This window comes from Psammomys obesus, unplaced genomic scaffold (genome assembly GCF_907164565.1).
Source record: "Psammomys obesus unplaced genomic scaffold, mPsaObe1.curated_primary_1811, whole genome shotgun sequence".
NCBI classification, from domain to species: domain Eukaryota; kingdom Metazoa; phylum Chordata; class Mammalia; order Rodentia; family Muridae; genus Psammomys; species Psammomys obesus.
This window is the reverse complement of record NW_026587216.1, coordinates 37,314,295-37,328,093: the sequence shown is the minus strand read 5'-3', so window position 1 is coordinate 37,328,093 and position 13,799 is coordinate 37,314,295. Positions and strand designations below refer to the sequence as shown.

At 41.5% G+C, this 13,799-nt stretch overlaps 1 protein-coding gene and 1 long non-coding RNA gene across 2 annotated transcripts in view; one reads left to right on the top strand and one right to left on the bottom strand.

Annotated features, from left to right (window-relative positions):
- Positions 1-10,673: 10,673 nt before the first annotated feature.
- On the bottom strand, positions 10,674-12,811 carry LOC129673508 (uncharacterized). The gene is made up of 2 exons (XR_008719668.1): positions 12,512-12,811; positions 10,674-10,833 (listed from the first exon to the last, which is right to left on the bottom strand). It is a non-coding gene; the product is annotated as an uncharacterized LOC129673508 (long non-coding RNA).
- A 2-nt stretch (positions 12,812-12,813) lies between these two features.
- Positions 12,814-13,799, top strand: part of Tox (thymocyte selection associated high mobility group box) — a 312,314-nt gene continuing 311,328 nt past the window's right edge. The window contains exon 1 of the mRNA XM_055603338.1: positions 12,814-12,968. Within this exon, the coding sequence (XP_055459313.1) occupies positions 12,867-12,968 (102 nt within the window). The 5' untranslated portion in view covers positions 12,814-12,866. The remainder of the gene's footprint in view (positions 12,969-13,799) is intronic.

Sequence of the window (13,799 nt, the reverse complement as noted above, 5' to 3'; positions counted from 1 at the left end):
AAATATTGTTATTTGCACGTGATATGACAGTATATATAAGTGACTTCAAAAATTCTACCAGAGAACTCCTGTAGTTGATAAACATCTTTAACAAAGTGGCTGGATACAAAATTAACTGAAAAAAAATTACATACCCCTCCTTTAAACAAATGATAAACAGGCTGGAGAAGAAATTAGTGAAACTGCACCCTTCACAATAGCCACAAATAATATAAAATATCTTGGTGTAAATCTAACAAGCAAGTGAAACGCCTTTATGACAAAAACTTCAAGTCTTTGCAGAAATAAATTGAAGAAGATATCAAAAGATGGAAAAATCTTCCATGTGCTTAGATTGGTAGGATTGTCATAACAAAAATGGCCATCTTACCAAAAGCAATCTACATTTCAAGGCAATAGCCATAAAAATTCCAACACATCTCTTTACAGCCCTTGAAAAGGCAAGTCTCAGCTTCATACAAAAAAACAAAAAAATCTGGGATAGGTAAAACAATCCTGTACAATAAAGGATATTCTGGAGGTATCTCTATTCCTGATCTCAAGCTGTACTATAGAATAATAGTAACAAAAAACTGTATGGTATTGGCATAGAAACAGAATGGTCCATCAATGGAATCAAATCAAATACCCAGAAGTAAACCCATTCAGCTATGGACACTTGAATTTTGACAAAGGAGCAAAAACTATGCAATGGAACAAAGAAAGCATCTTCAACAAGTGGTGCTGGTCTAACTGGATGTCTGCATGTAGAAGAATGCAAATAGGTCCATATTTATCACCCTGCACAAAACTCAAATCCAAATAGATCAAAGACCTCAACATAAAACCAGATACACTAAATCTGATAGAAGAAATAGTGGGGAAGAGCTTTGAACAAATTGACACAGGAGACAACTTTCTGAATAGAACACCAACAGCACAGACACTAAGATCAACAATTAATAAATGAGACCTCATGAAATTGAAAAGCTTTTATAAGGCAAAGGGTACATCCAAAGGACAAAACAGCAGCCTACAGAATGAGAAAAGATCTTCACTGCTACAGAGGACTATATTCAAAATATATAAAGAACTCAAGAAATTAGCAATAAACCAAACAAGCCAATTAAAAAATGGGGTACAGAGCTAAACAGCAAATTTTCAGCAGAAGAATCTTTCATGACCATGATGCTCTTAAAAAAATGTTCAAAATCATTTGTCATCAGGGAAATGAAAATCAAAATGATTCTGAGATTCCATCTTACAACTGCCAGAATGGCTAAGATCAAAAACTCAAGTGACAGCTCGTGCAGGCAAGGATGTGGAGCAAGGGGAGCACTCTTCCACTGCTGGTGGGACTGTGCACTTGCACAACTACTTTGGAAATTAATTTTGCAGCTTCTCAGGAAATCTGGACTAGTTTTACCTAAAGACTCAACTATACCACTTCTGGGCATATACCCGAAAGATGCTCTACCATCCCACTAGGTCACTTGCTCAAACTATGGTCCTAGCAGCTTTAATCGTAATAACCAGAAACTGAATACAACCTATATGTCCTTCAACTAAAGAATGGATAAAGAAAATACGGAACATTTACACAATGGAATATTACTCAGCTATTAAAAACAATGACATCATGACATTTGCAGGCAAATGTGGGGAGGACGGCGGGAAGGCAAACTGGGAGAGAGAACTGTAATCAGTAGGGGCAGGAGGATTTCTGGGACGAGACAGAAATTTAGGAAAATACAAACTCTCAGGAGTCTATGAGGGTGACCACACTAAGACTCCTAGTAATAGGGAATATGAAAAATGAAACAGTCACCTTCTATAACCAGGCAACACTTCCAATGTAGGGATGGGGATAACATCCCATCCACAAAACCATCAACTCACAGTTTTTCCTGCCTATTAAAGGTGCTGGGATAAAAAGGGAGCAGAAAGTGAGGGGATAACCACCCAGTGACTGGCCCAGCTTGAGACACACCCCATGGAAAAAGTCCAACACTGCCACTATTAATAATATTCCACTATACTTGCAGACAGGAGGCTAGCACAACAGTTGTCGGAGTGGCTTCACCAAGCAGTTGACGAAAACAGATACAGATACCCAGAACCAAACATAAGTTGGAGCTCCTTGTGGAGGGACAAGAGGGAGATTAAAATAGCCAGACAGGTCAAGGACACCACAACAAAACCTACAGAATCAACTAATCTGGGCCCATAGGTACTCAGAGACTGGACCACCAGGCAGAGAGCATGCATGGGATAAACCTAGGCCCTTACACCTATATAACATTTGTACAGTTTAGTCCTCATGTAGGACCTCTAACAGCAGGAGAAGGGTCTATCTCTGACTTTGTTTCCTGCTTTTGTATCCCTTTCCTCTAACTGGATGGCCTTGTCTAGCCTCAAGATGCATCCAGTCCTACTACAACTTGATGTGCCAAGGGGGATTGATATTCATGGAGGCCTCCCCTTCTCTGAGAAGAAAGAAAAGAAGATAAAGGGAGAGGGGAGAGTAGAGGAAGGGACTTGAGAAGAGGAGGGAGGAAAAACTCTGATCAGGGTGTAAAGATATAAATTAATTAATTAATGTAAAATATAGACAGACACCAAGAAAATAAAAAATCTTTAGGTTTAAAAACGTATACTTTACAAAACTATAAAATCTAAAATACATGGATAATTATTGCTATAGACACCACTTGCCAAAGTTAAATCTGGATCCAATAAACATTTTATTCTCATTTATATATTTTATTCTTTTTATATCTTTGTAGCTCCTTCCCACCTCCCCTCCACCTATAACCCCTAAGGAAATAGAAGCAAACATTAAAATCTCCCAACAACAACAACAACAAAAAAAAGCCCAGGGCCAGGCAGTTTTAATGCAGAATTCTACCAGACTTTCAAAGAACTATTACCAATCCTCCTCAAGTTATTCCACAAAAGAGAAACAGAAGGAATATTGCCAAATCCATTCTATGAGGTCACAGTCACCCTGTTACCCAAACCATGCAAAGACTCAACAACAAAAAAAGAGAAGTACACACCAATTTCCCTCATGAACAGTGATCCAAAAATCTTCAATAAAATACTTGTAAACTGAATCCAAGACATCAAGAAGATCATCCTTCATGATGATCAAATAAACTTCATCTCAAAAGTTTATGGATGGTTAAATATACAAAAATCAGTCAATGTAATCCACTATATAAACTGAAAGAAGAAAAAATAAAAACAATCATCATTCCATTACATGCTGAAAAAGCCTTTGACAAAATTGCACAGTGCTTCATGATAAAAGTCTTGAAGAGATCAATGATACAAGGATCATAATAAAGGCAATTTACAGCAAGCATATAGCCAATATCAAATCAAATGGAGAAAAACTCAAAGCAACCCCACAGAAATCAGGAACAAGACAAGGCTATCCACTCTCTCCATATCTATTCAATATACTAATTGATGTTCTAGCTGGAGCAATAAGGCAACTGAAGGAGATCAAGGGGATACAAATTGGAAAGATGAAGTCAAACTATTGCTATTTGCAGATGATATGGTACTATACATAAAAGACCACAAAAATCCAACCACGGATTGGGAGCTGATAAACACTTTTAGTGAAGTGGCTGTTTACTAGATTAACTCAAAAATATCAGTAGCCTTTCTATACACAAATGTCAAATGGGATAAGATAGAAATCAGTGAAACAACATCCTTCACAACAGCCACAAATAATATGAAATAACTTGGAGTAACTCTAACCAAGCATTTGAAAGACTTATATGACAAAATCTTCAAGTTTTCAAAGAAAGAAATTAAAGAAGATACCAGAAGATGGAAAGCTCTTTCATACTCATGGATTGGTAGAATTAAGATATTAAAAATGGCCATCGCAACAAAAGCAATCTACAAGTTGAGTGGTATTCCCCTTAAAATTTCAACACAATTCTTCACAGATCTGGAAAGGATAATTCTAATTCTCAACTTTATATGAAAAAAAAAGACAGAAAAAAAAGAAGATAGCCAAAGCAATCCTGAACAACAAAAGAATTGCTGGTGGTATCATTATTCCCAATTTCAAGTTGTACTACAGAACTATAGTAATAAAAAAACACGTTATTGACATAAAAACAGACATTTGATCAATGGAATATAATTGAAGTTCCAAACATAAACCCATACACCTATGGACACCTAATCAGTGTCCATAAATAAAAAATAAAGTAGCCAGGAATGCACACTGGAAATAAGAACATCTTCACCAAAGATGCTGGTCTAACTTGGTGTGAGCAAGTAGAAGAACACAAATAGACCCATATCTATCACCCTGCACAAAACTCAAGTCCAAGTGGATCAAAGACCTCAACATAAAGCAGCATACACTGAACCTATTAAAAGAGAAAGTGGGGAAGAGCCTTGGACACATTAGCACAGGAGACAACTTCCTGAGCAGAACACTGATAGCACAGGCACAAAGAACAACAATCAATACATGGGACCTCATGGAACTGAAAAGCTTCTGTAAGGCAGCAGACACCATCAATAGGACAAAACGGCACCCTACAGAATGGGAAGACTTGACTATTTCATGTTCCCCATTCCCTATTGCTAGGAGTCTTAGCTAAGGTCACCCTCATAGAGTCTTGAGATTCCTCAATATGAAGGTTGTGCCGACTTTTATTGTAACTTGTTAATCTTTGTTGGGTTGATATCCCTAGGAGGCCTTCTCTTTTTCCCAAAGGGAAATGAAGGAGGAGTGAGTCTGAGAGAAAGGGGAGGTAGACAGAGAAACTGAGAAAATAGAGGGATGGGAAACTGCAGATGGAATGTAATATACAGGATTCTTTTTAACTAATCTTATTATTAGAAGAAATTAACCCATTCAAAAAGCCACCATTCAAAGGAATAAATGGACAATTTGTAAAAAGGAAGTTTCAACAGAATTTTCATCAAAAACACGACAAACTAAAAAATGACATCTTAGTTGTTAGGGAAATGTAGCAAATATGAAGACATCCACAGGAATAGCTAGACGCAAATGAGTCATTACAGACATACATTACAGTCATCATTACAGACATACTAGCAAGGCTAACTTATTTCTCATATGTTACTTATTGAAGGGACTCTGGCCAGCTTGTGTGTGATGAGCATGGCTGTGGCAGGCTTTGCCCTTCTCCCCAGTTCCTTTTGCCTTGCTAAAAAGGAATTAGAGTCCATTCCTCAAGGTCTATTCCCTTATTTGTCCAATCTTCCCTTCCTGAGGCTGACTACCAAGACTCAGCTTCCAAAGTATTGAAGTCAAGCAATCAAAAACCCACTTTGGCTCATCTAATTAACACACCCAATTAAAATTAAACACCTCCTTCTAACATGGGGTTTCCTCTTGTACCTCTATGAACTGCCATTTTCCTATTGTACCTACCACATCTGTCTCTCCTCTATCTGGAAGCCATCCTTTGTGCCACTACAAGACAAATACCCTTCCATCCTTTGCTTTTACGCCTTCTCCCTCCTCTTCCTTGTTCCCTTCTCCTTCTCTCTATTCCTCTATCTATTGCCTTTGTCCCTTATCCTTCCCCTCTGTCCCTCCCAGGCAAATAAATCTCCTTTGTGCTGAGAACTTAGTCTTGGGGGTCCTGAGCCAACACTTTTCCTTTTACATGAAAAATAACATGTCCACTTCTGAAATCGATTTAGTGTTTTCTTGAAATTTTAAAAAATATATGAAGTGTAAACTCTAAAGTCATTCTTAGATATTTACTTAAAATAAATGAAAACATACATATATTCATATAAACTTTTGTACTTGAGTTTTTATAGGACCTTTATTCATATAGTTAAAACAGAAATAGATATCAACCAGTGAACAGAAAAAAAAAAATCTGACTTATACTCACAACAGACTACTATTCCATTATAGAAAGGAATAAATATACATAACAATTTATGTAAATGTCAATGCATTATGGAAATAGACATAGAGATTCCAGGCTGAATGGTAGATTTAGAGGATGCTTGGGGGCACCAGGAAGCTAGAGGGACAAAAATAAGGTGAATAGTTTCTCAGAACTGAGGGCTAGGACAAAGGGCTGAAGGCAAAGGGGCTCAGGGAGTTGAACTGATGTGGAGCCTGGGTTCTAACTATGGCAGTGCTTCCTGAATGCACATATTTGTCAACACTTGACAAACCTATACAAACGTTTAGTTGTAGGTAAATTTATCTCAATGAATCTTCTTTCAAAACTCATGATGAGTTTATCTTACATATGGATCTTATGATCCATTATCTAATACTCTGTTCAGCAAATATATCTTAAAAGCTATTTTGGGGAAGTTATGTGGTATATTAGAAAAACTTTGTTTAATGCAGTGTTTGAGATACTATCACACAGGAAGTTCTTGGAGGTATTGTTTCCTAGTCCCTATTGCTGCTGATCAAACGCTTGCTACTCAGGATTTTAGGCTGCATTGTCTCTCTGCATTGGCCTCTCTACATGGCCCCTTTAATCTTTCCTAAAGGCCTTATTTTCTAAGCTTTCAATCATCTTGGTGGAAGAAAACAGTAAGTTCCCACCCTCCTTCATCTCCTTCCAGATGTTGGTACTGTCTTCCTCACCTTCTGTGGCCTCTGCTTCTCTGCCCAAGTATTGCCTTCCTTCGTTAAATTGAAGTATTGCAGTTTGTCATTGTTCCTTCCGAGGGAACTTGGATTTTGGCGGTGGCCTGGAACTGGCTTCCAGATGGAGAACCATGCAGCAGCTTGGTCCTTTCACAAGAAGGAGAACATAATTCCTAATTATCCTATGAATGGAGGGAAAAATCTCCAGGTACAATTGGAGGTCACTGCTGAAGACTAAGATCTTTAGCAGCATGGGGTATTTCTAGGAAATAGAAATAGAAAGGATCTAGCCAGTAATCTTCCTTGAGTACTAGGTCTCCTTACAAGAACCTAGGTTCCCCCCCCACCCCCCGCCGATCAGGGTGTGTGGGGGGTGGGAGGGTGGGGGAGCTTTTAGAACCTTGCTGGAAAAGGGAGTCTACAATCATAGATCAAAGGCAAATAAATGGGCATCAGGAAACATCAAACTTCAATTTAATCCAGCAAAGCCAAACAGCATTTGGCACATATCTTTTTCAAAACCAACAATAACAAAACATAGTTATGGAAACATTTCAAAATATGATATAGAAAGCACAGATAAACTAAAATTATATTTCTTTTGTATTCCCCTGGTTCTGTTTGGGGCCCTACATCATAGAAAATATGAGTCTTGATTATCCATTTTTGGTAAAATAACATTTACTCGGGCAGGAATATTAACTCAGGTGAGCAAAATGACTCTTGCTTTCATCTCAGCAATTCCACACCTACTCACCTTTCAATTGACTTTTAACAGAATATTAGTTTGCATTAAAAAAAAATCTATTTAATTGCATTGGATAAACACTTCACTGCCACACTCTGGGCCCATACGATGCTGCAGCTGCTCCTATTTAAAGGATAATTGTAGTCTCACTCTTCTACAAGGAACTAATTCTGATTCTGAAAAGATTTGTCCTCACGGTTTATCCTGATGAGAGAGAACTGGGTCATGGCAGTGTAAAAGAGCTGAATAGTCCTATTACCGTCATTATGCCTCCAATGTTGTACATTGTTGGAGATCAAAGTACTGTACCACACTCAATGGAGAGATGAACATGCGTGACACACTCCCCACATTATGTAAGAAATACTGCATTTTATGAGTCATTTAGTGCCATGTGAGGTATCTGTACACCCAGTAGCATTTCCTTCAAACTTTCCTCATCATTCTGAAATCCTTTATTTTCTGGTTGAAAGACTTACAATCTAGTCATTTCTCACTCGTCTCCCCAGGAAACAAACTCCAGTGCTTTCTGCCCCTCCACTGTAAGATATTACTTACTGTGCATCATTCTAGTTTACATTTAAATTACTTAAGAAAAATGTTAAATAACCCTGGACAGCAGTGAGTTCTAACCAGTAAATTGAGAAAATGTAAAGGTTCCCATCGAAACTGCTAATGATGTTTTTGAAATCTTTAAAATGGGGAGGACTGAGTGCCGATTAAGATTCCAATGAAACAAACACAAAACTTCTCCCATGATGCATTTGGGAAGGTAAATGTGAGCACACCTTCATTAACAACATGCTTTACAATAGAAGGAGCCATACAAGGGGCCAAATAAAGGGCAGGGGGCCTGTCTTCTACTGGAAAGATGCTAAATCAGCCAGCCCTGAATCTCCATCCTTGTAGCTAGGAGAAGCCAGGACTGAGTCCTAATTTAGTTATGCAATCCAGCTCAGTAGATTTTGGGTTTTAATGCCTAGCTTTGTACAACCAGTCCCACTACAGGATGGTTTATTCTACCCTTAGAGAGAAACCAGCAGCAACCCCTAAACAAAAATAAATAAATAAATAAATAAATAAATAAATAAATAAATAAATAAATAAATGCTGAGCAGGAAGTACCATTTTCTATCCAATGATTTTTATAAAACTTTTGTGATTCACAGATAGGATTAGCTGTCTAGGAAATATTTTCCCAAAGTTGTACATTCTTTGTATGTGATTAGCGGAAATTCCTGCAAGATTTAGGGCTTGTGCACATAATAGAAGAGATCAGCAAACACAAAATGTTGTCAGTGCAAACATCTGCAAATTTGAAGACACAACAATTTATGAAACTATAATTAAAATTAACATGGGTGACATTGAGACAGCAAAATAAAATGCTGGCTGTGTTCTGGTTAGGCTTTTGCAATGTAATTTATAAAATTAAAGGAAACTGTGAAACTAAATATAAAAATATTCAGATCAAATCTAAGACTCAGTAGGTGTTTTACAAGTCAAAGTATTGGTCTGATGACACTAAATTAGTGAGGAGAGGCTTGTTCATGGACACAGATTTTCTCTCAGAGTATGTGAAGTTCCTAATCACAGCAAATTAGCCAAGGGAGAACTTTTAACCATTCCTTAGGCCAGGCCCATCCCTAAATAAATGGACGAAGAATGCATGGGGCTGGTGGACAGGCAGATGCACTTTTGAAAGCTGTTAAGGTGACTTCACAGATCCAACAAGTTTGGCAAAGACAATTCTGAAGACTGTAGCTAATCTAGAGCAGAAATCATTTTCAGCAGTGTGTTTTATTTTATTTTTATTTGACAGGGACTTTTGTATCCCAGGCTAGCCTCCAACCTTGTGTGTAGGTTAGAATGACCTTGAGCTTTTTGATCCCTCTGCCTCCATCTTTATTTTTTTTATCTTATTTTTAACTAGCATATATAAATTATTAACTTTTCTTATGGCATTTTAAAACAAAATTTGTTTTTGTTGATTCTTCTCATCTCTCTGACCCTCCCTCTTGTACCCTTTCAGGTACCCACCTACTCTATTTTCCATTTTCCTCTCTCCTGTGTTTTATTGCCCTCCTGGCTTCCTCTACACCTCCGAGGTACCATCTATGGTTTCCTTTCTAACTTCATAGCCTGTGCACATACTGACTCTAGCTTTTATGCATAAATATGACTATTGTAAGCTGGGCTCTACATACAACAGAAAACATGTGATTTTTGTCTCTGAGTTAAGTCAATATAATACTTTCTAGTTCCATTATTTTCTTGAAAATTTCTTGATTTCATTTTTCCTTTACAGCAGCATAGAATTTCAATGTGTTTAAGAACCACATTTTCACTATTCACTCACCTCTTGATGGGTGTCTAAATAAGTCTCCATTTTCTTGCTATGCCCAGTTTTAAGTATTTTTTTGTTTTGGTTTTCAAAGCCATATAGTTTGGTGTGTCTCTCTGTTTCCTTGGTACTAAACAAATAAATGACTAAAGAAATAAATGAGTCACACAACATGCTGTGAAGAGAACTATTCATTTTGTAAAGGAATATTAAGTTTAAGGTGTAGCTATTCAACTTTCCCTCCACTGAAATGTAATATTAGCATTCAGTATATTGTAGACCTTGGGTAGGATGTTAGGCAGTTGTGGGTATTTTTAATTATTATGTTGAGATGACCATACTCTTGTATTAAAAATCTCTAGTGACTGAAGTACTTTCTTCCCACTAGACCAAATTCCTCACCATACAATGCTCAAACATCCCACTTTGACTCCACACACTTCCTGTGGAAGAACTCAGGCTGTTGGCTGGTACTGGAAAGACACAGGTCCCTAGCATTTGGGGTTTTCATAATGGCAGTCGGAAGAAGTGCTATGATACCTCCAGTGTGTCCAAGGTATCAAGACTCTGACAGTAATGCTGTTCCAGCTGTAAACCAGTCCATTTTTTTGGTGTTGTCAGGGCCAAAGAGAAGTTGATTATGACTCCTAAGTTCATAAAGCTCAAGCTTAATATGACATAATTTTTTGATAATAAATATCTGTTGATGGCAGAAACTTCTGTTTAGGTATATTTCGTTTAAAACTAAAACCTTTTATTATCATTGTACATATTTATTATATGTATGGATAATAAATATTACATTTATATATTTATTTACCATATGTGTATATTTATGTCTACATTTATTTATGTCTACATAAATATACACCTATGGTATATTTATTATACACACACACATACACATTTTAACACCTACAAATGAACTTTAAAAATCGTTGTTATGAACCACAAAACTTGTGTAAACATTATGATAAAGACCTTTATTAGAGAAAAGATCACACTTTTGCTTGTTTTTTTGACTCAAAGGAGTTTAAATGTGGAGTGAAAAATCCTTCCTGACTTTTCTTTTTCTCACTCCGACATCCATCATGTTAGTCTTGAGGCCAGAAGTTGTGTCCTTACTACCTATAAAAGAAAGACCCAAGGACAAAGGGTTACAAGAAAAAGGCTGCTGGGGGTGGAGAGCAAAGTCTGAGGAAAGGTTCCCAAAGGCCTTTCCTTAGAGGCCCAAGGATGCTAACTTAACCATTCTAACAGGCCATCTGTAGTTTTTCCAGGTCTTTGCAATTGACTGGTGCTCATAATTACAGGGAAACCTGGAGAAAGCCATAAGGAGCTGGGGAGTAGCTGGCTACCACCAATATTGCACCGAAAGGGTATACAGGGAACAAGAAGCTTTCCATATATTCTTTGACGCCAGAAACTTGTGGAAATGAGCTTTTGGCTTCTTTGCGGGGTCTTAGACACCTAAGTTGTGTGGCACTGAAGAACTTACCCTCGAAAGGTAAGCACTGTCCATTTCTACTTCTACCTCCCTCTGAGGACTTTCTCCAGAGATTGGAGAGTGCCCGCTGGACCAAGGGTCCCAAAATTTTCCCAGATGCCACGGAACACGATATTGCAAGTTTTGGGGCTGACGAGGTAAAGCAAAATAGTGGTGATATCCTTATCCCACTGACCAAGAAAGAACTGGGAAGCGGGCTGCAGGTCATGGAGGGTAGAGTGGGGCCTGGGGAGGGGGGGTGAGGGGGAGAAAAGGGAGGATCCAAGAGTATCCCGCAGTGAAAGTATAATTCCAAGAGGCAACTAGCAAACCCAGGCGTGTTCCCTGTAGCTCATGGTATGCTAATAACTGCTTCCTCATTCCCCCTTCCAAGCACCCCTAGAGTCTTTTCGTGAGTCCCCCAAAGGCAGGCTCAGCTCGGCACCCCCCCCCCCTTCCGCAGAGTACCCGGGCAGGATGGCAGAGGCCCGCTGAGCACCAACTCCAGGGGCACTTGCTCCTCTGGCCCTGAGATCAACCGGGGTCCCTTGGACAGCTGCCCACTAGCCTCGCGCAGGGGTCGCGCTCTCCGCAGGGCCCCCCGGAGCAGCACCAGGAGGTACACTGGGTCTCCACCTCCCGCGGCAGGGAGCGGAGGTTGGGGGTGTGGGAGATGCCGGGCGGGAGTGAGTTGTAGGGGGTTCGGAGAAAGAGGTGGGGCCGGGGGCGGGGCCGCGGGGGGCCGGGCGGGTGCGCCACAGCGCCCCCTGGCCGTGCGATCCCCGCGGTGCCCCACTCAGCCGGTGCTCCGACTCTCCAGCCCCTTTGTGTGATTTCATCCACCTCCGCGGCACCCACCCCGGGGGTGCTCGCTGGGGCATCGCGGACGCTGCCCGGGGGTCCCGCCACTACTGCTCACACCCCCCACCCCCCACCCTCGGACCCTTGTGCTCCTCCTGGTCCCCGGCCCCCAACAGTAACCTCCGGGCCACAGTCTCGCGGCTGTCGGCACCCAGCCCGCCAAGGCGCTAGTCTCCTCCGGTCCCCGATCTTCTCCCCGATCTCCCCAAAACCAACCAACCCTCCCCCCCCCCTCAACTCCCTCATCCCAGGCCCCCTGTAACGTGGAGAAGAAAAAAAAAAAAAAAAAAAAAAAAAAAAAAAAAAAAAAAAAAAAAAACTAAAAGCAGAGCAAGGCAGAGTCTCCAATAAAACGCCCAGGACCTCGAGCCCGAGCGCGAGTGCCGGGCGGCGAGGGGCGCGGGAGGCGGGGATGGGATGGGGCGGCGGGCGGGGGGGACAATGAGCGCGTGAAGTTACCTGCCCGGCGGCGGCGGGCCCGAGAGCGCCGGGGCCGAGCGGACCGAGCAGGCTGCGCGCTCGGCGTGGACGGGTGCGCGCCGCGGCTCCGGGGGGGAGAGTTGAGCGCTTTTCCACTCTCTTTTTTTTTTTCTTTTTCTCTCTCTCTCTCTCTCTCTTTTTTTCTCCTCTTCTTAAACAAACCACAAACGGATGTGAGGGAAGGAAGGTGTTTCTTTTACTCCTAAGCCCAGACGCCTCTCTCTGTTCCGTCTAAGCTTTTTTTTTTTTTTTTTTTGGCCGCGCACTTTTTTTTTTTTTTTTTTTTTTTTTTCAAAAAGGAAAAAGAAAAGGAGTTGCTTGATGTGAGAGTGAAATGGACGTAAGATTTTATCCACCTCCAGCCCAGCCCGCTGCTGCGCCCGCCGCTCCCTGTCTGGGACCTTCTCCCTGCCTGGACTCCTACTATTGCAACAAGGTGAAAGTCTCTCTGCTTTTGTCTGCACGGATTCTGGCGGCTCGATCCCGGGAGGGGGGCGGCGGTGGCCGGATCGCGACGGGGCCGGCCGGCTGGGCGGACTGGGCCGGCTCGCAGAGGCCCGTCCCGGGCGCGCTCGGTCGTAGTCCGCGGCGGCTTTGAGTGCGCTGGGGTAGTAAATATTAAGGAGCAGCTCCAGGGGTTTTGCCAAACAACGCGATTGTGCGGAAAGTGACACGATTTGCTCGGATTCTTTCCTTCCTGCTGTTCGCCACTAAGGATCCCTGCTTAGGTTTGCCGGGAGACATTTAAAAAGAGAGAGAGAGAGCGATGGAGAGAGAAAAATCCACGGAATACTTTGGGGGTGTGTCTGGGCTCTGGGAACTGAGGTAGAGTAGGAGAATTCACTTTATTTTCTAGTTCCTTCTTCTCCCGTTCTTGGACAGCGGGGACTCGTGGCATCGCTTCCTTGCTCCAGATCACTTGCCAGAGGAGCAGCCAGGAGTCGGGATACCAAGACCCCGGAGGCTCCGGCGTTCCCCGCACCGGGAAAATTATTCTATAACTCTTTTGTTTTCTGCTCTGGCAGCAGAGCCGGAGTTCCGACGCTGGCCCTGGTGGCTCAGGGCTCAGTGTAGGGCTAGCCGAATTGTGATTTGGGTCAATGGCTCTCGTTTGGGGTGCGTAGAAAAATAGCAAGTTTACTGGAAGCCAAGCTAGCGCTTCGCGTTCAAGTGGAAAGCTCGGATGCTGGTCCCCCTCCTGAAGCGGGGTCCCTGGCTGGGCTGCACCACAGTGGGCTAGCCACCAGTGCAAGGGCCACTCAGGACT